Source organism: Falco biarmicus, chromosome 19 (genome assembly GCF_023638135.1).
Source record: "Falco biarmicus isolate bFalBia1 chromosome 19, bFalBia1.pri, whole genome shotgun sequence".
Classification (NCBI taxonomy): domain Eukaryota; kingdom Metazoa; phylum Chordata; class Aves; order Falconiformes; family Falconidae; genus Falco; species Falco biarmicus.
The window spans coordinates 1,091,510-1,114,600 of NC_079306.1; the positions used below are offsets into that span (position 1 = coordinate 1,091,510).

The 23,091-nt window shown below is 49.9% G+C and overlaps 2 protein-coding genes across 2 annotated transcripts; both read left to right on the forward strand.

Moving 5' to 3' along the window:
- The first annotated feature begins 3,813 nt into the window (after positions 1–3,813).
- Positions 3,814–10,401, forward strand: LOC130141330 (keratin, type II cytoskeletal 6A-like). The gene is made up of 9 exons (XM_056322219.1): positions 3,814–4,398; positions 5,065–5,279; positions 7,018–7,078; positions 7,584–7,679; positions 7,955–8,119; positions 8,665–8,790; positions 9,262–9,482; positions 9,836–9,870; positions 9,993–10,401. The coding sequence occupies exons 1-9, from the start codon at positions 3,814–3,816 to the stop codon at positions 10,256–10,258; spliced, it is 1,770 nt and encodes a 589-aa protein (XP_056178194.1). The 3' UTR covers positions 10,259–10,401.
- A 7,418-nt stretch (positions 10,402–17,819) lies between these two features.
- Positions 17,820–22,682, forward strand: LOC130141329 (keratin, type II cytoskeletal 5-like). Its single transcript, XM_056322218.1, has 9 exons — positions 17,820–18,404; positions 19,438–19,652; positions 20,205–20,265; positions 20,454–20,549; positions 20,798–20,962; positions 21,179–21,304; positions 21,545–21,765; positions 22,034–22,065; positions 22,175–22,682. The coding sequence occupies exons 1-9, from the start codon at positions 17,901–17,903 to the stop codon at positions 22,369–22,371; spliced, it is 1,617 nt and encodes a 538-aa protein (XP_056178193.1). The 5' UTR covers positions 17,820–17,900; the 3' UTR covers positions 22,372–22,682.
- The last annotated feature ends 409 nt before the right edge of the window (positions 22,683–23,091 follow it).

Here is a 23,091-nt window from a genome sequence, read left to right on the forward strand (position 1 = left end):
TCAGGAGCAGGAGCCCAAGGGCACACCAGTGCCCAAAATATACTTTCCCTTTTCTGATGGAGTTGAGCCCTCTAGCCTTCTACCATGTCTTATTTTTTATTTTTGTGAAAGTACCATTAAAAAAGAAAACTGCAGCTTTTTATACTTCAATGATAGTGATATGACACTGTGTTTTCCTTCTTCTCTCTGTTGGAACATGTCCAATAAAACTGGATTGTAATTTATTTGCTCCTACATCTTTTTATTCTGAAACAGAACCAGTAGCGTGAAATATCCCCAACCTTCAGCAAAGTGAGCTGGAGGGGGCTTTTGCTTTACTTTGGGGGAAAAGTTTCAAAGTTCTGATAAAATTATAATTAAAAGCTTGAAACAAATTTAAAAATGGAAGAAAAAAAGGAGAAGGAGGGTGGGGGTATATCCAATAAATGACAAAAAAAATTTAAACACTGTTCATTTCTTAACGTATGATCGGGGTTAATCCAAAAGCGTTTCTTCCATGGGAGGGGGGGGTTTCTTCCATGGAAGGGGGTGGGGGGGTGGGGGGGTTGCAAAGCTCTGCTGCCTCGGGCAAAAACCTAGTGTTTGATTTTTGTTTTTTTTAAAAAAAAGATGTAGCAAAACCAAGCACATACAGGGCTCTGGGGGAGGATTTTATCAGGATGATCTAGACTGAGGATGGGTTTCAGTGAGCTGGAACACAGCGACTCACCAAGCCATACAGGTATTTTGGTCAGCCGTCATTGCAAAAGGAGAATAAAAAAAGAGAAAAAGGCCGGGGGGGGGGGCGGGGGGGGAAGCCCATCAGACAAACACTCACCCCTTATTACATTTCAAAGAGTCAGACGCTTTGCTCTTCCCTGACCTCTCCACATCCCGGCTTTACATAACTTGCACAGCACATGGGAAGGAGACAAGCAAGTACACGCCAGCCCAGCGGGTTTGCAGGAGGCGCTCACAACCGCTTCAGCAAAACCTCGCTGAAACCCAGAGGCACCGAAACACGGCAGCATCGGGTCTCCCTTCACCCAGAAAACCAAAGGAGCTGCAGCCAGAAAAACCAAAGGCTGGGGGCAAACCCCAGGTCCTCCATCCCTGCTGTCGCAGAGGATGTCACAGACAGACGGGCCAAAAATGAGTGAAGGTTAAAAATAAACTCTGAGTCACCTCAATTTCTGTACTCACCTGTGCAAATGCTGAATTACACGGCACAGGTGCGAGGAATTAATACAGCTAATGACAGCCTAACCTTAACTCACCTTAAAAGTTCTGAATGTCTGTCTTCCAGCCTGCTCTGAAAATGAATAACGAGCAGATAACACAGTGCCGAAGTGGTGCTCGCAGGCAGCTGATCTCCTGCAACCATCTCAGCTGGCCCTGTTCCTCCTCCCTTTGCTCTGCACCCCAACCCCTGCAGTGCCCCCACCCTCCAGGCAACCCCCCTGCAGCCTCCCAAACCCACATCCTCTCTGCAGGCAACCTGAGGGGGGGCAAACAGCCCCCCTGCAGCCTCAGGAGCACAGTGCATGCGAGTGACACAAGCCAAGCAAGGAACCTGCGTGGGACTGAGTGATTCTGCAAGAATTTCCCCTATTTTGGTGCCTAAACCATCATTTGCTTTACCCTTCCAAATCCTTTGTAATATTCTACTTAATTACCGTTGTCTGCAGCAACAGGCTTTCCTAGAAGAGCTGGGGAGGTAATGACTGCCTTAAACATGAATGCTTTCTCTTTGCTTTAATTAAAACATTTGCAGCCGGTGCCCTGGTTCCCAGGTGTGACTTTGCATAGTTCTTTGGAAGTCAAAGGCAGCTCCCTGCCTGGCCCCCCTCCACAGGATCCGGCGCACATACGCCAACTCACATCTACAGGCTTCGGAAAGCAAACCTCCACACCTCTGCTGTGCTTCTAACACAATTTATTTATTTCCAGTATCAGCATAACCTCAGCAGTGTTATCGCTGAGGTTACCCCGCTGCTGCGCATCACCTGCGCAACGGGAGCACGGGCACGGCTTTCCCGGCACAACTTGGCATTACCAGCACCCGGGAGGTTCCCACATCTCCACTCCCGGGGTGAGAGCACCCCCTTGCTACCGCCCTGCCATCTCCCTTCCAGCGGGAGGGTGCCTTGCAACAGCCCGTCCAAGGATAGGCTTCCCGATAGCTCGCTGACGCGCCGCCAGTGCCAGTGACTCACGCTGCTGGCAATGAGCAGCGACAGCAGCACTTGCAGGAGGCGATAGCTGTGAGCGCTGGCTTTTTCTGATTGCAACAAGAGAAAAAAACCCCAACCAACAATACAAAACAAAACAAAAAAAACCCCTTCTGCTCAGGTTCTTTCAGGTTCCCAGACAGAGAAAACGGCGGTTGGAAACACGTCAACAGCAACAAGCTATGAGATGCAGCAGATACCCTTAAGCTGCTCAGTTTGGATTAAGCTCCTGTACTTATTGCTCACGTAGTTGATTTTGAGAATCCTTTTGATTTAGCTGCTCGGGGTGGTGTTCACTATTATTTTATCTGACGTACAGGAGGGCAGCCCTCGCAGCACAAGGATGTGGCTGGGCAGAACCCCATTTGCAGGAGTATTTTGGTTGGAGGGAGGAGATCTCTTCTACCCTGTGCCCAGCTCTTCATGGACACAAGAGAAGAGGTCCCCAGCCCTCCTGCCTTTGCACTGTCCCAAAGCACGACCTGGCCTCATCACGGGGATTGAAGCTCCTGGGAGAGGGTCCGCCCAAGAGCCCAAGATCAAGAAGCAAAGGCTATTTTAGGAAAATCTTCTGACTGAGTGATCTCAGCAGAGTGAAGAAGTGGGTGGGAGGGAGCCGGAAGAAAAACGCATGAATTCCCCTCTACAGAACATCTTGGAGAGCCAGCACTGATGTGGAAACTTCTGCTTAAATACAGGGGGGTGGAAAAAAAGTGATAAAAATACCACTTCACAGGGAGCTTTTGAACCCTGAGCTTGACAAGGAGATTCAAAAGAAAAGCAATCATGTCAAGCATCTTTTTAATAACTATTTTATCAGTCTCATAGTACTCCTTAATGTAACTTGAAGCTACTTTGGATTTACTTGCTGTCTTTGAAAGCAAGAAGGGTAGATAATCTTTCGCTAAGATCCCCAAAAAATACTGCCATGAGACACCTTCCACTCCACTCAACTCTGCAGGCCCACGATCATTTAGATCCCTTTTCCAAAATAAATCAAAAGAGCTGTGCTGATGAGTAAAACCACCTCCAGCCCCAGCTTTTCCAAGCCAGCAACGGGACCCTGGCATCCCCGAGAAGCCCCTGTCTGTGCTGCCTCGTTTGCTGGGCAGTGTGCTGCACCCTAAACTCCACCTTGCAAAACCTTCAGTGCGAGGAACCTTGCTCAAGCGAGCGAGCCCTCGGCTCGCCTAAGGAAAACTGGCTCCCAGGGTCTCAGGAGAATCGTGTTGTATCCTGCCCCTGAGCGCAGACCTCAGCGAGGCGTCCCATTCAATTCTAATTTCATGACTCAGAGCGGCAGGCTTTGGTGGAGGGGGGAGCTCCCTCACTCCGTTACTTTCTTGCCTGCAAACAATGCATTTTTCGGCACCCCGCCGTAGCCTAGGTGTGTTTGACAAGGCAAGTTGCTGCAAGGCACGTCAAGTTCTGAATTCCTGTGCCAAGTTTTCCAAGCAGATAAAAGAGGAGGCTCCAAAGCTCTCCCATCACAGGGGTTTCTGTCTCCATTGCCCTCTGCTCTCTTCCTGCTGTGCGGCTTTTATTCACCAGCCTATTTTTTCCACCTCTCCTGCTCTTTGCATTTCCAATTGAACAAGCCACCATGAGTCGGATCTCTTTCAGATCATCTACTGGAGGGGGCATGAGGGGCTTTAGCTCAGGCTCTGCTATCGTAGGAGGTGGCGGTGGTACCAGAAGCAGTTTTAGCTCCGTCTCTGTCTCCAGAGTTGGAGGAGGAAGAGCCGGAGGTGGAGGCGGCTTTGGAGCTGGTGGTGGCTTCGGCAGCAGAAGTCTCTATAACCTAGGAGGAAGCAAAAGAATTTCCTACAGCTCGGTCGGTGGAGGTCTACGGAGCGGAGCTGGTGGCGGATACGGTTTTGGTGGAGGAGCTGGCTTTGGTCTTGGCTATGGTAGTGGAGCTGGCGCTGGTTTTGGCTTAGGAGGAGCTGGTGGTGGTGGCGGCTATGGGCTGGGCAGTGGATTTGGGCTGGGAGGTCCCGGATTTGGTGGTCGAGGTGGCCCCGGGTTCCCTGTTTGCCCACCCGGTGGCATCCACGAAGTGACTGTCAACCAGAGCCTCCTGGCACCCCTCAAGCTGGATATTGACCCAGAAATCCAGAAGGTGCGAACACAGGAGCGGGAGCAGATCAAGACCCTGAACAACAAATTTGCCTCCTTCATCGACAAGGTGAGAGTTTGGTTTAACATCAAGCTATGCATATTATCAGTTGCCTCTGGGAAAAAAGAGCAGGACGAAACATCCTTTGGATTTAAGGTCTTGGCTGAACTAACTCCAGCCAACGAAGAGCGCGGGTTTGGCTGAAAACTAAGAACTGTCTTATGTTCCTGCTTTGCAAGGATGAGTTTTTCAGCATCTTGTTTTACTGAAAAAGTAAATCCCCCACCTCCCTGTAAGAAACATCCCAGGGGCTGGATGGATCTTCTATACTGGTTGTAAAATGGCAAAGTTCTACACAACTCAATGGGATAACACCAGTTTAAACCAGTAAGGTGGGCTGAGCATCTGGTTGTGGGGTGGGGTGGGGAGAAACCCCTAAAGTTGCAAATACAGGTGTTTGGCCTGTTTTTTTATCAGTCTCATATTGCTCATTAAGCAATAGCTCTTGAAAAATCTTGCTAAACGTTTTGGCTACTTTTGATATGTTTGAGAATCCGGTGCCCTAAATTAGGAAGATCCTAATGATTTCCCCATGACTGTCCCAGCATCTCCTGATCTTTTCTATCTGTGTGGAATGACCCCTCTTTTTTTCCCTGGCAGTGGTTTTTTTTTTTTTTTTTTTCTGTGCATTGTTCACATGGGCTTCAGCACGTGCCTGCTTGTGTTTCTCCCCAGGTGCGCTTTTTGGAGCAGCAGAACAAAGTGCTGGAGACCAAGTGGAGCCTCCTGCAAGAGCAAGGTCACACCGTCACCAGGAAGTCCCTTGAGCCCCTTTTCGAAGCCTACATCAACAACCTCCGGCGGCAGCTGGACAGTCTTATGGGAGAGAGGGGCCGGTTGGACTCTGAACTGAGGAACATGCAGGACATGGTGGAAGACTTTAAGAACAAGTAAGGAATCGTGCTCTATAACATAAATGATTAACAGACGGGAAAATCCGGGCAGGTGGTTCATGGTGGCTGGTGCATACTCTCTGTTTGCACTGGGTTCCTCTTCCAGTTTGTAAAATGAACGTATAAAAGGAGACCCCGGTCTCAGAATTACCTCTAGTTAGGTCAGATTTCTGACGTGCAGGACCAGCGTTTAGCACAGAATTCATGCATCCAGGGGAAGCTGTTCCAGGGTGATGGAGGTCGCAGTCTGATGCCTTGAGTGTCCCAAAATAATACACCTGGAGACAGAAAAACACATAACTGATGAGTACAATGGAGGTGCAAAAAAGGAATGACACCTGGCCATAAACTGCAAGCCCCAACTCCCCCCCCATTTCTTTTTTTGCAAAGGAAACCCCAGCCCTGCTGGAGGTCCCCAGGCCACCGGCCCCGCTCGGCTCCCAGCACGTGAAAGATGCTCAGCTCTTTTCTCTGACCATTGGCAAAGAAAATGATTTCCCTGGGGAGGCAATTAATCCCCTCCTGCGATGAGGCATCCAGCGGAGGTGGGATGACTCACCTTCAGGAGGTGCCGGTCGGCGCCTGCCGACTACGAGGGACATTTCGGTGTTTTTTTCAGGCGAGGCCACGCATCTTCAGTTGGCTATAGCCGGGCGAGAACAGTATCCCCCTTATTTGGCCAGGTCTGCCCAAGTGCAAATTTGAGAAAAACACACTGGAGGCCTGAAAAATGTTTATATTAGTTAGGCACGTGAGACTTTTTTTTTTTTTTTTTTTTGAGTGGGGGACGAGGAGACTGCACTCATTGCTGACAGGGTGGACTGACGTAGCTTCAGGTGTGTTGCACTCGGGCGCGTTTCAGGTTTGGGTACGTACTATAGGCTTTTAGAAATACCGATCAGGCCAAAAATAACAGATGATACCATCTGGATTTCACAGCTACTGCCTGGGAAAGTGAATGCATTTTATTTCAAGTCTAGAGCTGGTTCCCAGTCCACCGGCAGATTTCCACTTCTGCCTGTGTCTGCTCAGAGATCCATCTGCAGGGATCTCTCTGCCAATATTGGTTAGAGACTGGCACAAACCTGCCTCTAAAAGCCAGGTCTTTGCCTCAAGAGCCTACATGTTTTGTCTACTCTCTAGCTAAGCCCTGCCCTGATTATCTGATGAAAGGATGTTGCTCACAGCCATAAAAAGTTCCACAGAAATACAGTCTGAGGCATAACAATCTGCTCTTGCACAACCGTGACTAAAGAGTCGTGGACTTTTTTTTTTTAATTAAATGCCCCGGTGGGTTATTCAAAGCCATTAGCATTATTATAATATCAAATATCAAATTGTAGCATTATTGTATATTTGTAGGCATTGTCATGCAGCTTTGTTGAAAGCCTTTTGCATAACTTTGCTTTGAGCAGAGGTCACCGAGGCTACCTGCTCCTGCTTCCTACCGAAACGAGCTCTGGATCTGCACACATTTATGTATGAGCTTAACTTCAAGGGCAGTGATTAAAATCTGTTAATTTTAGCTAGGACTACTCACACGATGAAGTCTTGCAGGTTTGGAGTCAGTAAGCATTTGCTCTGCATCTGCTCTGGACTGTAAGCAGGCGGGAGTAAGGAATATACCTGTGAGCCACAACTACTGGTTTGGGACTGGGGTGGTCCTATCTCTGCCTCCCATGCCGGCTTTGCTCTTCGTTTCCACCAAAACCCTCTCGCTCTTGTATCCTAACAGATATGAAGATGAGATCAACCGGCGCACTGGTGCAGAGAACGAGTTTGTGGTCCTCAAGAAGGTGAGTGAACTGGGCGTTATGGGATGGACAATGAAATCAACTGGGCAAGCACAGAGTTCAAGCAAAGCTGATGGGAGCTGGGGTCCTTCAGCCTCACGGCTGGGTCAGGTTAGGACATTGGCACGCCTGGGGGTACGTACAGGCTGGGCTATCCCAAGGCCATGAATGGGCAGAAGGTTCTCCATGCTGATGGAGCTGCCCTACTTTCTGAAGGTAGCTCCCTTGGCTGCAGTTGCAAACCACCCAGCCCACCCGGGCTCAGTTCAACCCTGTCTCTGCTCACATGCCCGTGAGTCAGAGCTTTGCCTTCTGCCCAAGAACCTGGTTCTGGCTCACAGCAAACATCCAAAATCACGTTAAAAAAAAATTAAATACCTTGATCATAGCAATATAAAAACAAGCCTGAAGACTAATAGTCCTGGAAGCAGAGAGATGGTCCCATTGGTGTCCTGAAGTCCCTTTGGCTTGTGGTTTCGTCAGAAGTCTTTGTTTTCCTTTTCTTTAGGATGTGGATGGTGCTTACATGAACAAGGTCGAGCTGCAGGCCAAAGCAGATGCGCTGGCAGATGAAATTAACTTCCTGAGAGCTCTCTACGAGGCGGTAAGCTGAGCCCTCCCCCCACAGCACCCTGCCATGCAGCCCCCCATGCCCTGCAGCTCTGCCCGCCACGCTCGGTGCTGTGCAGCAGTGAAACAGAAGGCGGTCACTGCCTTTTGGAAATTATAACACAGGCATAAGATAGGAAAGGGTAGAGGCAGAGCAGGGGAAATGCAAGAAAATGGCTTGGCGGAAAGAGCTCCCAAGCCACCTCTTGCCCGCGTGGTTTCCACCCCAGATACAAGACCATTAACTTCTTTTTTTTGCATCTTCTGCAGGAATTGTCCCAGATGCAGCAGCAGGTATCCGACACCTCCGTAGTCCTGTCCATGGACAATAACCGTAACTTGGACCTCAACAGCATCATCGCCGAGGTCAAAGCGCAGTACGAGGACATTGCCAACCGGAGCCGGGCAGAGGCTGAGGCTTGGTACCAGAACAAGGTGGGTAACCAGGATTTCTTTGATTCATGGGGTGTCACAGTAGCTGATGGGAGGCAGGACTGATGAGGAAGGATCACAGCATCACACCAGAGAGGAATTTATCTTCCTGTGTGCGTTGCAATAGGCTCTTGCATACAGATCCCCACTGCATGCTTGTGGACCACTCACTACGCTTACCAGCCTTATGTTCCTTGTGAAATACAAGGTGAAATCAAGGGGACAAGATGCTTAAATGCCTTGACCTTGGGCTCACAAAGGGTCACTGGTAGATCTGGCCTTAAACGCAGAGCACTCCTCTTTTCCTTCCAGGTTCTTAGTATTAGGTGACAACCCATAGATGCTCCACACAATGCAATAGCTGCCACCTTAGCATATGTTGATAACTAGGGCCAAATGCTGTTATCCCATGGGCAGGTTGCTCAGAGGAATGTTGTCCCCTGCCCTTTAACCTGCATCCAAACCCGTACTTTGTGCCCTGAAGTCCCCTCATCCTTCTCTGAGCCTCAGGGTACCTAACCAGTGCTCTCCTCCTTTCTGCACATCAGTACGAGGAGCTCCAGGTCTCTGCTGGGCGACATGGTGACGACCTGCGTAACACCAAGATAGAAATTTCAGAGATCAACCGGATGGTCCAGAGGCTGCGGAACGAGATTGAGAGCGTGAAGAAACAGGTAGGAGGAGGATGCTCCTGCAAAGCAGCTGCTGCACGGTGGAGGGCAGGTGGGAGGTGGTGGGTGGCGCGGCAGAAGATGCTCCTGGCATTGGAGTGGAGCTGAAGGCCAGGCTTCCCTCCCGGTGTTAGAGCGGGCATGGACACCTCTGTCTTTGCCCACTAGAGGAGGTCCCACGGTGCAAGGATGTGCTGTGGTAGCTGCTTTCTTGCTGAGGAAGCAAATGGTGAGGTACTAGCCTACACCAGCAAAGGTGTGTAGCAAAGCAAATGGATCTCAATGTCTCTCCTCTTCTTTGGGGACAGAATTATGGCTGCAGCTCCCCAGTCACCCCCACTACAACACCTTCCCATCATGAATTCTCGGTGCCATCCTGGCAGCCACCACCCAGTACCTGGCACACCGTCGCAACACTCAGGAGAGCAGTTTGGGGTAGCCCAAGTTAAATAACTCCTGTTCCCTCGATTGCAGTGTGCCAACCTCCAAGCTGCCATCGCCGAGGCGGAGGAGCGTGGGGAGATGGCCCTCAAGGATGCCAAGGCCAAACTCGCTGAGCTGGAGGATGCTCTGCAGAAAGCCAAGGCTGACCTGGCCCGGCAGCTGCGCGAGTACCAGGAGCTGATGAACGTCAAGCTGGCTCTGGACATCGAGATCGCGACCTACAGGAAGCTGCTGGAGGGCGAGGAGAGCAGGTGAGGGCAAGCACGTGGACCTGTTGTGTGCTGCTTTTTGGAGCAGGACGCATCTCCTTGGGCTTAAAGGGACAGCTCACCCCAAGGGGCTGGAGCACCAAGTGATGTAAAACAAGGGCTGAGAGAGAGGGATGTTTCAAATAACGAACGTTGTAGGAAAAGATTTGTTTCTCCAGCTCTTGGCACTTGATGCACTAATAAAAATGAGCGATGTCACCTTTCATTGGTGATACCGACATAGCCCACCAGAGGAGAGTCCGTACTGAAGGCCATGAAATTAGATGATCCCAGTGGCTACCACTGTATCTCCTCTGCACCTCGGTGTTATTGCTTACCTTCCCCTTTCCTGACAGGCTTGCTGGAGAGGGAGTTGGAGCCGTGAGCGTCTGTAAGTATCCCCACCTTCCACCCCTGCTTGCTCACCCCGTGCCACAGGGGTGATGGTGCAGGTCCCCCCACCCCAAGGACCCAGCAGGACCCTAAAGCGGGTCTGCGCTGTGTCCCCTCCAGCTGTGGTCAGCAGCTCCAGTGGGATGGGCTACGGCGGTGGCAGCTCCCTGGGCATGGGTGGAGGTCTCGGCATGGGAGGCGGCGGATACAGCATGAGCAGCAGCGGTGGCGGCTTCGGAGGCGGGAGTGGAGGGTTCGGCGGGGGGCTCAGCTACGGTGGAGGCAGCACCTTCAGCTCCGGGAGCAGCCGAGGTGTCAGCTCCAGCACGGGAGGCAGCGTGAGGATCATTTCCAAGACCACCACTAGCAAAAAGACCACCAGATAAGGATGGCGAGCATGGGGCCCCCCTGTGGGGACAACGGCGTGTTTTCTGCCTTCTGAAAGCAAGTGCTGCCCTAAGAATCAATGGTGTAAATAGCTGCGCTAGACCCTCTCCTTCCTCCGTCCTTCACCCTCCACCTTTGGGGCAGCGGGGGGAGACCAGGACCCCACCGCGAGAATCTGGAGTGCCTCTGGCTAAAGCATAGGTTGTAACAGGTCACTGACAGGGCTTTGGAGAGCTGCCGTGGACCCTGGTGGTGGCCCTCTTTCAGCACAGTCCTTGTCCTTCCCTTGTTCCCCCTGGAGCCACGCATTGGAAGCGAAGTGGAAGCACTTTGCTGAATGGGGACCGCCACGCTCGGCCACGCGCATTCGTTTCATTCATCCTGAACCAAGGGTGACAGCCTTGTGAGCCACACTCCCGGGTCCTCAGCAATGAAAATAGCTCCAAGACGCTCTAAAAGCCTCTGCCCACCACACACGTTACAACCGCCAAATGTTTTGTCCGCAACTATAGTTTTTTTCTCAGCCCCTTCTGTTTTCTCAGGCACCTGTGGGAAAGGTTATTGCTTTCTGTGTATATGGATTGCCGCACTGATTTCCAGTTCCTTGTCCTCACAGCTACAGCCTCTCACTTCCAGGCCTGCCATGCTGTATGGTTCAATAAAAAGCATTTGTCATTTTTAAAATCTTGCTGCTTTTTGGCTTTTCTTCTCCGTTGGCAGCCGGGACTCTGTAGGCAGCTCACGAGAAAGCATCGTTGCCTTGAGGAAATAAAGCAAGTTTTGGGACTCAGGTTCTGCAGAAGGCTGGGTTGGTTTTTTTTGTGTGTGTGTGGAAAGGAGGGAGGGAGGGATGGAGAACCGAGGCACGAGGAGGAAAAGCTGCCTCAGGTCTGAGCCAGAAGCTGGATGAACGCCACTGTGGTGGTTTACTGCAAAGCTGCCCTTTCTCATGGAAAGGAGCGAGAAAGCGCAGGGGGGTGGGAAAGCAAGGTGATTCCCAAAGGCTTAGCTGGGAGTCATGAGTGAACAAATGGGGGGCACAGCTCAGTGGGGCCATTAGTTCATACCAACAGCAGCAAGTCCTGCAGAGGAGCCCAGCTCTGGCGTCAGCACCACGTCAGTGATGCAGCAAGAGCAGCATCAAACCAGGAGAGGGATGTAGCAGTCGAACGTCGCCATAAGCAGAAAGGGCAGCACGAGCAAAGGGGTGGGCGCAGGGCAACACGCCTAGCATGAGGCACCCCTCGCACGTGCAAGTATCTCACCAAATATCCCGGCTGATCCGCTGGAAGGGCTGTGGTAGGACCTCAACTTAATTTTGAATGAATCTGGGGTCTCCCAAGGTGCTCGCAACACCCAGCCTCCCTGTCCCCATCCAGCCCCCAACCCCTGGGAGGTGTCAAAGACTTGCCTGGACGGAGGGTTTCAGCCAGGCTCCCTCCCGTGGCTCCATGGGCACCCCCTGGCTCTTGCTCCCTGCGAGGCCGTAGGGACAGGCGCAAATCCCAGCAGCAGCAACTGGGGAGCATGGTGCGAGGTGGGAACCCAGTCCCAAAGACAGGAGCTGGAGCATGGACCAAAGGTGGGGAAAGGGTCCAGGTCAGGAGGGGAGAAGATGCGGAAGGACCCGCAGCTCACTGGGAATGCTGGTCCCAAAAAGGAAACTGGTTGGTGTCCATGAACCAACCCCTCATCCCCTGCAAACTCCAACTGGGGGGGCACCTCGGTGGGGCCCCCAGGGAGTGAGGGGAGAGAGGGGCATCAGCCATGTCTGCAAGGCAAAAGCACCTCACGCACGGCGTGCTCACCGCAGGGAAACCCCTGCCGAGCCGATGGGACCCCGCGCACCCGTGGTGCTGTGCAGGGGTGTGCAAGCACTGGACACCCAGCCTGGTGTCTCCAGCAGGTGGGGACCCAGAGCAGGAGAAAGGCATGTGCCACCCTGCCTGGGTTCCCAGTCCCCATGGTCCTCCAGCGGGGCTACTGTGGGGCTCGTGCCCACGAGCCTCCCCTCCAGCGCAGGGCAAGGGGCAAGGAAACGATGGTTTTGGGAAGCCGGGACAGCCTGCTTGCATTGGAGGAAGGTTTGTGAAGGTTGAATGGGTTGAGCTTCATTCATTTAACAATTTGCATCAGTTTTCAAGCAGCTAACCATGTTTCTTAGGCTGTTTTAAGGAAATGAGAGCGAAGCTTGCAAAGCAGAGGCATTTGTAGCAGGCAGGGCATCCCAACTGGGCTGTTGTCACAAAACTATTTTTTGTGGGGGTTTTTTTGTTGTTGTTTTGTGGGGGTTTTTTTGTTTTGTTGTGGGTTTTTTAATTATTGAAAATGTCAAGTATAAGTTTGCTTTGTTTTTTTTAACAGAAGCATGTACAATATGTTGCTTTGCCTTCAGCACATGGACCACCACCACCACTGAACCCTCCATGAAACTCACTGGTGAGCCGTGCTGCCAAGACCTCACCCTCGCCCTTACCTTACCAGCTACGTACTTATGCAGCACGCGGGCGTCTCTGCAGCCTCCGTCAGGCTGCTGCTGGGTCCTTCTCCCACAGCCTGAGGATGTTACTGAGCCCGAAAAAGCACCGAGCAGCTCTGGGTTTCTTTCTTTTAAGATCCCACCTGGCACCTCTTCTCTGAGACAGCAGACAGCAGGTGCAAAAATCATTTTCTAGTTACCTTCTGATTTGCAGAGACCTGGAAAACTCACATATTTAAATCAAACTTGACAAAGTAATTGTAGCTGGCAACTTAAACATTAGGCAAAGTACTTTTTTTAAACCCAACATTTAATTTCAACTTTTTCTATGGGAACAATCCTGTCTCTGGATTGCCTAAACATCTCCCCTTAGCATTTCCCAACCAAAACTTTGCAGCTTTTTGACTCAAAAGCAGAATTTTCATCAAAGAAAATTATTTTGTTTTAATTTGCAAATGGCTTACACAACCTGCAAATGAAACAAGGCATGAAATGGCTGCAGGGAAGGTAACACAGGACACAGCAAAACCAGTGGCGGAAGAATATTCCCAGCTACCATCTGGAAGGCATGTTCGGTCTGAGTGTTGCTATTTAAACAGGGCAGCAATATCCCGCTGCCCAGAGCGCTTGGAGATTGGAGGCTGGCTGCACGCCGTGCCAAGCGCCGCGGGACGGCAGTGCGGACCTCCGGGCTCACGGGCAGCACAATATACCACCGCGTGGTAAATAAACATGAGGCCCCATCGAACTGGTGCACTGTGACTGGGTACACTTCCCAGGACACGTGAATAATCCTTATTTCTCTTACCAGCTCTAAGAACAGCATTGTGCGGATCCAGTTTGTTTTAGTAGGGAGAAATTAAACTCCACACAAGTGCTGCGGCTCTCCACAAGGAAACTCGAACCGGCAGCTGCACTTGGTGCAGGATGGAGCTGAGGGACATGCCACGTGCAGGCAAAGAGCTGATCCAAAATAATGGGACTTTCCAGCAACGCTGCTGCCAGGGCTCAGTTTTCTTTATCGGGAGAAAAGATGTACCCTGGGGCCGTGAGAAAGGACAAGATGCCACAACACTGCTGCAATGACCTTCGGTATTGAAAGATCTTGCTTTCTACGTGGAGCCTGGTAGAGGTCACGGCAGCCTTGTTCAGGGATTAAAGAGAGGCTCAGAAAGCATTACAACACAATTTGGGATATTCAGATTTCTTCAGGTACCACTATCTAAGCACCAGTGTTACACACAGAGCAGGATGAAGGAGGTATCAGCTAATTCCCGCCTAAGGTCAGAGGCTCTTCAAGATGCAACAAGCCACAGGGGGAAGTCAGACCTCCCCACCGTGTATAAAACATCTGACAACAACAACAATAATGAAGGCAAAGTTATTCCAAAACTCTGGGCTGCATCGGTGTCTCTGTGCTAGCCCAGAAAACAATTATCTGGAGAAAGCAGGTCACACCTACACTTCAAAGTCATCTAGTAGTTACAGCTGACTGGCCTCCAGATACTGCTGGGAACAGGCTCAAAGGACTGCAACACCCATCACAGGGCAACACCTATGGGAAAGCTTCTGAGGAGCTCATCCTAATTCATCCCTTCGGGAAATGAGATTCACGGACACTCGCCTCCTGCTCGGGAGGTCCCTCAGAGCTGCCCGTCCCCACAGCACAGGGATGCTGTGAGTTGCTGGTGCCCCATGGAAAAAGTTCAGGGTGACCAGCAGGACTTCATTAACTTGGGACGAAATAGTAAATTACGGTCAAAATGAGTAGGGTTTGAATTTAGGTTAGCAGCCCAAGTTTAACCCAAAGGCTTTAATTTAAGCAATTAACCTAAATTACAGCCTTGACTTTACTGATAATTAAACTGAGATTAGGTAGCACAGGTGAACCAACCCAAGTTAGTAAGACACACTCTAATTTTATGGATATATGTATTTTCGCAAACAAAACACGCAGAGGCAATTCTGAAATTTTCAGCCTTGTCCGAGAAAGGGCATCCATCACCCAATAAAGGTTTCCAAGGGGGATGCTGGAGAGGAGCAGCAGTGATGAAAAGCTGTTGGAGGTACTCCCTGTTCCCTGGCTAAGTACATAGAAAATGGTTCCAATTTCTCATGAAAGAGGCTGGAGTTGCCTTTATTGCCCCGATAGAGTCAGAACTCAGTTTCCTAATCTCAAAGGACAGTTATTACCTTCATGCCAGCATGGTGCTAGAACCAAACTCAGCCAAGACTTTACAACATGGTGCAGAGATCTCCTGCCTCTTGTTCTGGGACTTGCACCTGCTCCTGCCTGCCCCCTTTGCCTAGCCTGGTAGGTAGAAATGAGGAGGAGAAGGGGAAAAAAAATGCTTTGGAACCCACTCAACCTTGCAGACGGCCTCTGCCATGTCAGGGGGGCTCTCACCGGTGGGACCTGCCCAAACATGGCTCCCTTTAACTGGGGGGGAAACTACAGAGCAGCTTGAGCGAGCACAAGCTTTATCCTCTGGTGAAGGAGAAAAAGTCTGTATCAGAGCAAGCTATCTGCATCAGAGCAGAGAATTCATTACATGCCTAGAGCTGCAGGGTGCATGGGAGACACTCCCCCAGGAGCTACCTGGAAACCCTGTGTTTCATCAACAGAGCAGGGTGGGGGCCCCCCTGCCATCACCCCATACCCCAAACCTGTAGCTACAGCTCCTTGTGCTCAGAGTTCTGCCTTTTGTAATTACCTCTCAAATTCCTTCCAGATGAGTGACAACCACATCACCTCCACCCTAGTGCAAATGTGAAATGGAAAGAAATTAATTTCTTTTTACTTGGTTGGAGGAGCTGTATTATTACTATTATTAACAATGGACTCCAACGCAGTTAGCATATTCTTTAGCCAAAAAAAGACAAGTTTCATATGTAAAAGGAGCCTGAGGGGAAAAAGGAAAGTACTGACGCATCACGCTGTTAGTAACCAGGGTGGGTTTCAGCCTGGCGAGCTCCGCTCACACTGAGTCAGCCATCTGGTCTACCCACAGTGTGTTGCTGAAGGTGGGAAGCCATCTCCAGGGTCCTCTCAGCCCCCCTGCCTGAGGATGGGAGAGTCTGCTGTTTGGTGGTGCTCTCCACTGACTACACAAGAATACAGAAAGGTTTTCAGATAGTCAAGTGCGACCGATAGCACCTGAGAGAGCAATTCCCAAAGACACCATGGGCATTTAAGAAGGCTGGCAACTTTCCTCTGCCTTTGAGTATCTTCCTATCCAGGACTTGTATCTATACGAAACAAACACGCTATGCAGGGGGGGATCAATCTCATGCATTCAGGTCATGACATCTGTCAACTGGTAGGCAAAACCATAAGGCTGATAAATAATCCACTGCCTTTTGGGTGCAGACCTGCTGGTTACAATCCATCTACTTCCAGTTCCCGTGGATGCAAACGTGCAGACAGTCAGACCTGGCGAGACAGCCCCACTGGGCAAAAACTGCAGGATTAAGCCCTTCCTTACCATAAAAGCACAGTCTTGTAATAGATACCAAAATAAACTAACAAATACTATTTATTTCCCCCCTACATTTAAAAATCCAATTGCAAATGCAATCCATCTGAAAGAAAGCAGCTGGGGGAACAACGGGGGCGCAAAGTGTTTCTGGAAGTCTCCTTTACCCAGCTACCTTGCAAGACAGGGGCAGAGTGAAGCACAACACCCTCCACCATGGTGATTCCTCAGGGTTACGTTATCCCTGTCCTGCAGCCAGCAGCCGCTCAGACTCACAGACATCACGAGAGGAAGCTGTTCAGGGGGGATGCACTGGCAGGTTCACCCTCTTGTATAAATAAATTACGTATGAATCACCTTTTCCTGAACAACCCGAAACACAGCAAGGGCCAGAAACACTTGCTGTCCTTCAGAATGAAATATTTTCCACATTTTTCTATTCAACTTGTTACTCAAACTGCCTGCCATAAAAAGCGCAAAGGGCTGCGTTGGTACCTGTGGCTGAGAAAGGAAAGATCCAGGATGTCTTACTGTGTCCAGATTGATGTGGATCTGGGCGGAGGGAATGCTGCAGAGAACTTTCCTAGTGGATTCAAGCAGACTGGACCACACTTTCAGGTGTGCAGTGCTGAAAGAGCTTGATTCAATCTTCGGGAAGTCTCATCGTGTTTGTAAAGCATGAGGTGGGAACAGCCCCAGAGCACCCCATTTCCATCGAGCCAGTGGATTCAAAGCAGTTCCCATTCCCACAATCTTTCCTCCTTTTTTTTTTTTTTTAAATAATAGATTTTTTTGTTTGTTTGTTTGTTTCCATCCTGCTAAAATACCAAAGTCCAAATCTTTAAAGCCGAGGTCCCAGCACAACTATTTGTGATAGAGCTCAATAGCAACTGTCAAAATCCACAGCTGAACAAAAGACCTTGTCAAAACACTCAATTTTCATTCACACATTTTTTTTTTCAGCAACAGAAGAGTAAGTCCGCAGAAGCAGATTTTCAGAAAAGATCAGCTCAGGGAGCTGAGCCTTCATAGAGATGGAAGCAAAACTGTTTCTGCAGATACATTGGGGTGGCATAGAGGGGACCGTGCAGGACACATCACAAAAACCCCGAGCAGAGTGATTTACTGCCGAGCTTGCTGTGAAACGCTGCTCTGTGCGACGCAGACCCCTTTTGTCAAACACAGGGGACGGTGACTTTTCAGAGCCCTGCTTGTGAACAGAAAAGGGGCAAAAGCAATCCCAAGGGATGAAGTTTTCAAATGGGAGGTGTTGAGTGACAGGCATTTTGAACGGTGTTTTCCTCCTTGTGCCCAACGTGACTCATAGCAACTTTCAAACGCTTTGATATGGCGAAGAGTCTGGCTGTCTACAAAGACGGCAGAAGGCGACAGTTATTCCCAAACAATACCACTGTTGCTCAGAACCTGGCTATATTATTTCAGAAGGGCGTGTGTGCGGAGTGAGTTCACTCTCCAGAATGCTGTTGGACATGCCAAGCCTAATTAATCAGAAAGATGATCCACCTCATCAAACCCATCCCAGTCTCATACATGCATAAAAGGCTCTCCTGAGCCCGTGGAGAGCACAGGTTCACCTTTCTCCTTTCCCTCCTACTCCTTGCTCCAGGCCAGCACCTTTTCTCCTTTATTCTTGCTGTAGCATCCATCCCAATCCAAAAGCCAGCAATGTCTCGCCAGTCCACCGTGAGGATTCAGAGGGGAAGAAGTGGCTTCAGCGCTGCTTCGGCCATCGTCCCAAACACCTGCCGCACCAGCTTCAGCTCATGCTCTGTCACCCGGGTTGGAAGCGCCAATGCCGGCAGTGGGTTTGCTAGGGTTGGCGGTGGCTTTGGAAGCAAAAGCCTCTACAATGTTGGTGGATGCAAGAGGATCTCTGTGGCTGGAAGGGGTGGTAGCTTCTATGGATCTGCAGGTTTTGGTGGTGGCGCTGGTAGCGTGTATGGTGGTGGCTTTGGCGTGCCAGCTAACCTTGGCTATGGATATGGTGCATTTGGTGGTGGCATGGGTGGCCCTGGATTCCCAGCTGGGGGCATCCACGAAGTCTCCGTCAACCAGAGCCTTCTGAAACCTCTCAACCTGGAGATTGACCCCAGCATCCAAAGGATCCGAAAGGAGGAGAAGGAACAAATCAAAACCCTCAACAACAAATTTGCCTCCTTCATTGACAAGGTGAGACACGAGCTTCCCTAAATATCTTGTCCTCATTTTTTTGATGGGGACCCTTTCCTTAGCTGCTTTATGAGCACATAAGCTGATCAAGAAGGAATAGAAGTGAGGAGCGAAACTGGGAGATGCCCAGTCTCTGGAAACTCCAGGGAACGGTACCTGCTGCATTGTGGTTGCTATGAATTAATCACCCAGTATTCAAGGTCCTCCTCATTTGCTGCTTGACATCTCATAGGCAGCAGATAAAGAAAGCTCTAGAAGACAATCCCACCCTTCTGGAGATGTTGGGCTCTCCCCACTGAGCATTGTAGCAGCCTGGCTAACAGTTTTTTAGATGGTTAAAGTGGGATATGAGCAACCCGTCTGAAAAGACCAACAAAGGAATCACATGAATTGGCACTAGGGACACATAAGCTTCTCATTGCTCGATTTTCTTCAAGGGCGTTTAAAGCTATTATTGCAACAGTACCGGTGTGTTTGGACTGTTAGTTCAAAATAGCAAAATCTGATCTGACACTGAAGTCTCTCCACTTCATTTCCTTGTTAACTATATTAGATGCACAAAAGCATCTGCTTGGTTTCTGCTGTGGTTGAGCAGCTCCCCTTTGGTTTCAAGGAAAATGCTACATTATTTTGGAGCTTTTGTGGGGTGGGGGAGCTATGCTGAAGGAAGGAGAAATGGCACTTCACTGTTGTTTGCTTAATAGGAGTGCAAACTCTGGTTTGCTCTTTATCTGATTTTGCATGCGCTCCTCATGCAAAATGCCTGCACCTTGTCGTGATTTAGCAAAGCACCCAAGGGGAAGCATGGTGTGAGAAAATGAGTAGTTGTTCTAGAGCTGCTTCGCAATACCGAGCAGGGTCCCTGCAGTCAAATGGCAAATTTCTGCTTCTACCAGATGAGAATTCTGCTATGAAAAGCAGCTGGAAAGGGTCCTTTCACCACCTCAGCTAGTGCCGAGATCCCACGTTTGCAAGGGAAGCTCTCCATAACCTCTGCTCTTTCAAAACATCTTCAGGATGTTTCTGCTTGCAGGTCCGATTCCTTGAGCAGCAAAATAAAGTGCTGGAAACCAAGTGGAGCCTGCTTCAGGAGCAGGGCATGAAAACAGTTAGGAACAACTTGGAGCCGCTTTTTGAGACTTACATCAACAACCTGAGGATGCAACTGAACAGTTTGCTGAACGACAAGGGAAGGCTGGAGGGAGAGCTCGTCAACACGCAGTACCTGGTGGAGGATTTCAAGAAGAAGTAAGTCTGTTGAGCCAGTGCTCTACTTACCTAGGTAGGAGCAGCCTTTCTTCATTCAACATCCTTAAGCCAGCTGGGGGATCCAGGAGAATCCAGGACACAGGAATTCCTGACAGCAAAGGCTGTGACATTTTCTCAAGATAAACGGTAATGGAGTAACAGATCCAAATACACAAACATTTAGGGAATAATTTAGCATACGATCAAAGACTTATTACCTAAATTACCTACCGAGGGAAAAAAAAATAAAAAAATTACACAGTAGGTCTGAGAGTTTCAGGACAGCATGCTTAATTTGCTTAAGTCAGGCAGAAGGAGTATGACTAATGGCCAGAAATAGGAAAAAAAGAACAGATACTTTAAAATTTTTTTGATGTACTTGTTTTAACTAGTTTAGCCTAGGAACATGCTCATGGTCTCTTATTCAGGTGTTCTGTGGAAGAAAAGAACATTGTATGCAAAATGTTCTTAAGGAAGTTCATTCCAGCAAACTAAAATCACCTCCGTCTGTTACTTGCCTAAACAAATGCTCCTTCTGCCTCCCTTCATTAGGTATGAAGATGAAATCAACAGGCGTACCGTTGCAGAGAATGAATTCGTGACACTCAAGAAGGTAAGAGCATCTGATGACTATTGGTAGAGCCCTAATCACCTGTTCATTCACAAATCCATCCATTCACATTCCAAAAAGGTTGGAGGTTTTTTTGCAGTTTCTTCCCTGGACTGCTACTGCAGAGATATATTGCTCCTGACTTGCTAATAGGAGTTTAACGCACATTACCTAAACCTCTTGTCCTCCAGGATGTAGATGCTGCCTACATGAACAAGGTGGAACTACAAGCCAAGGTAGATGCGCTGACTGAAGAAATTAATTTCCTGAGAGCCCTCTACGAAGCAGTGAGTGCAACCACCCCCCAAGACTTTTCAGCCCTCACTTAAGAGCTTCCCTCCCTCCTTGCCTCTGAAAGCCTGTAATTTCTTCCCGCAGGAGATGCTAACTCCTTTACTTCTTTAGAGTTGTACCAACCGTCTTAACTGTTCAGATAACAATCTGCAGCCTCTCCCAGGTCTGCATGCTCACCTGAGAGGATGAAAAGGCATCTCTCAAGTGAGTTAGCTCACCTAACCCCCTGTGCGCTTTGCAGGAGCTGTCTCAGATGCAGACCCAGATCTCCGACACCTCTGTTGTCCTGACCATGGACAACAACCGAAACCTGGACCTGGACAGCATCATCTCAGAGGTCAAAGCGCAGTACGAGGACATTGCCAACAGAAGCCGGGCAGAAGCAGAGTCCTGGTACCAAACCAAGGTGAAGAACCCGGGGGTTTCCATGCTGTTATCTTCATGTCTTGTCTCGAACAGATAAAGACTGACTCTTCCAAGGAAACCTGCTGCAAAATTGTATCTTGCACAGCAGCACTCCAGCTGCTAGCCTGGGCTCGAGGAGGGACCCGTGCTTTCAGGCACTTGGGTGACTCCCAAAGTGACGGATTTTACCTTGACCAGTTGTTCCTCTCTGTGACAGTACGAAGAGCTGCAGGCTACAGCAGGCAGGCACGGGGACGACCTCCGGAACACTAAGCAGGAGATCTCCGAGCTCAACCGCCACGTCCAGCGGCTGCGGTCTGAAATTGACAGCGTGAAAAAACAGGTAAAGGGCAGCAAACCCCACTTTTAACCAATTTACCCCCCGATTTCCAAGGGAGAGGAAGGAAAACGTCAGAGCCAATTTAGACAAGTTTTTCTCAGTTTGATCCTTTTTCTCTCAAAAAGAGAATTCTCGCTAAAAATAAGCTGATGGTGCTGGAAGGCGACCTTGTGGTTTCAGGGCAGATAAAGAACAAGTTTAGGTCTTGTACGGGGAATTTGACCAGGGGTTTCTCTCCTGCAGTGTGCAAACCTGAAAGCGGCCATCGCAGATGCTGAGGAGCGCGGGGAGCTGGCCCTCAAGGATGCCAAGGCCAAACTGGCTGAGCTGGAGGATGCTCTGCAACAGGCCAAGGCTGACCTGGCCCGGCAGCTGCGCGAGTACCAGGAGCTGATGAACGTCAAGCTGGCTCTGGACATTGAGATCGCGACCTACAGGAAGCTGCTGGAGGGCGAGGAGTGCAGGTGGGTGGGAAATGCAACACGAGTCCTGATGGTGCAAGGGCAAAGCGATGCGAGTGCTGGAGATGCTCAGCATTTCTGAAATGACAAACAGCATGTTAGGGGTTGAGGAGTGGGGCAGATTATCCTAGTTAATGGAAATAAGATTATTCAGCATCCCTGAATTACGCTAAGCTTTTTCTCCCCGAAGGTCTCTAGGAAACATACCCTATTTTTCCCCACCCACTACCAACACACTTATCTTACCTCGTTGTGTTCTGTCCCTTAACAGGCTGGCTGGAGACGGCATCCCAGTGAATATCTGTAAGTCTCTAAAACATACACCACTGCCCCATTTAAGCATTGCTGTGTCTCTGCACCGAGCCGCCAATACCCAGAGAAACTGAGAGCTTTTTCCTTCTCCCCCTTGCAGCTGTGACCAGAACAACTGTGGGAACGGGATATGGAGGAGGAAGCAACCTCAGCATGGGAGGGGGAATCTGCAGCATGGGGAACAGCTTCAGCTGTGGAAGCGGTCCCGGGGTTAGCAGCACCACCCTCGGAGGCGGCAGCAGCTCCAGCGTGAAGTTTGTCTCAACCTCCTCCACCAGAAGAAGTTACAGAAGCTAAAAGTTTCCTTTCAGATGCCTTCCCTCGCCAGAAAACACCTTTGCGCTGGTTCTTTACTAAAGCATAGTCGGGGTCAGGAGGGTGAGGGCCACCTGCACCCCGTGTCTTGTTGCACAGGAGCCCCACTTTAGGAACCCTCTCTCCGCCGTGTTGTCTAGCATGCGTCGTGCAGGGCTCTGCTGTTGAACGTGGGTCCAACTGTTTTAAATTTGCAACTCGCTTGTTACAGCTCAGCAATTTTTGGCCGGATTTTGTATATAAAATATGTCCCATGACTGTTTGTCTCTCTTCACTTTCTGGTGTTTGTCTAATAAAAATGCATATGTAATTTATTCTATTTTGTGGTCCTTTTAATTAAAGGCAGGGAACAGCAAATGCAAATGCAGATAACAAGCACTTTTCCTGGGGCCCTGCCCAGTTGAAGGCTCAGACTTTTGCTCCTTGTCCACATTTCCTGAATCGCTCCATCAGCAGCCAAAACACACAGGCACAGCGGAGCACCCAGGGGAGGTTTGCCCTTGAATTTCGATGCTCTGCCCATCGTGCAGGTAAAACACCTGGAAGCTAAACACAGGGCACGCCAAGGCAAGAGTCAGGCTCAGGGGAAAAGGTCTGCGATATATTTACTGTGCAGCTTCCAGCCAACACAACATCCAGCAGCCTGGCTCCCAGGGGGTACACAGAGGGCACTGCCAAGCGTGTGATGTACCTGCATAAACT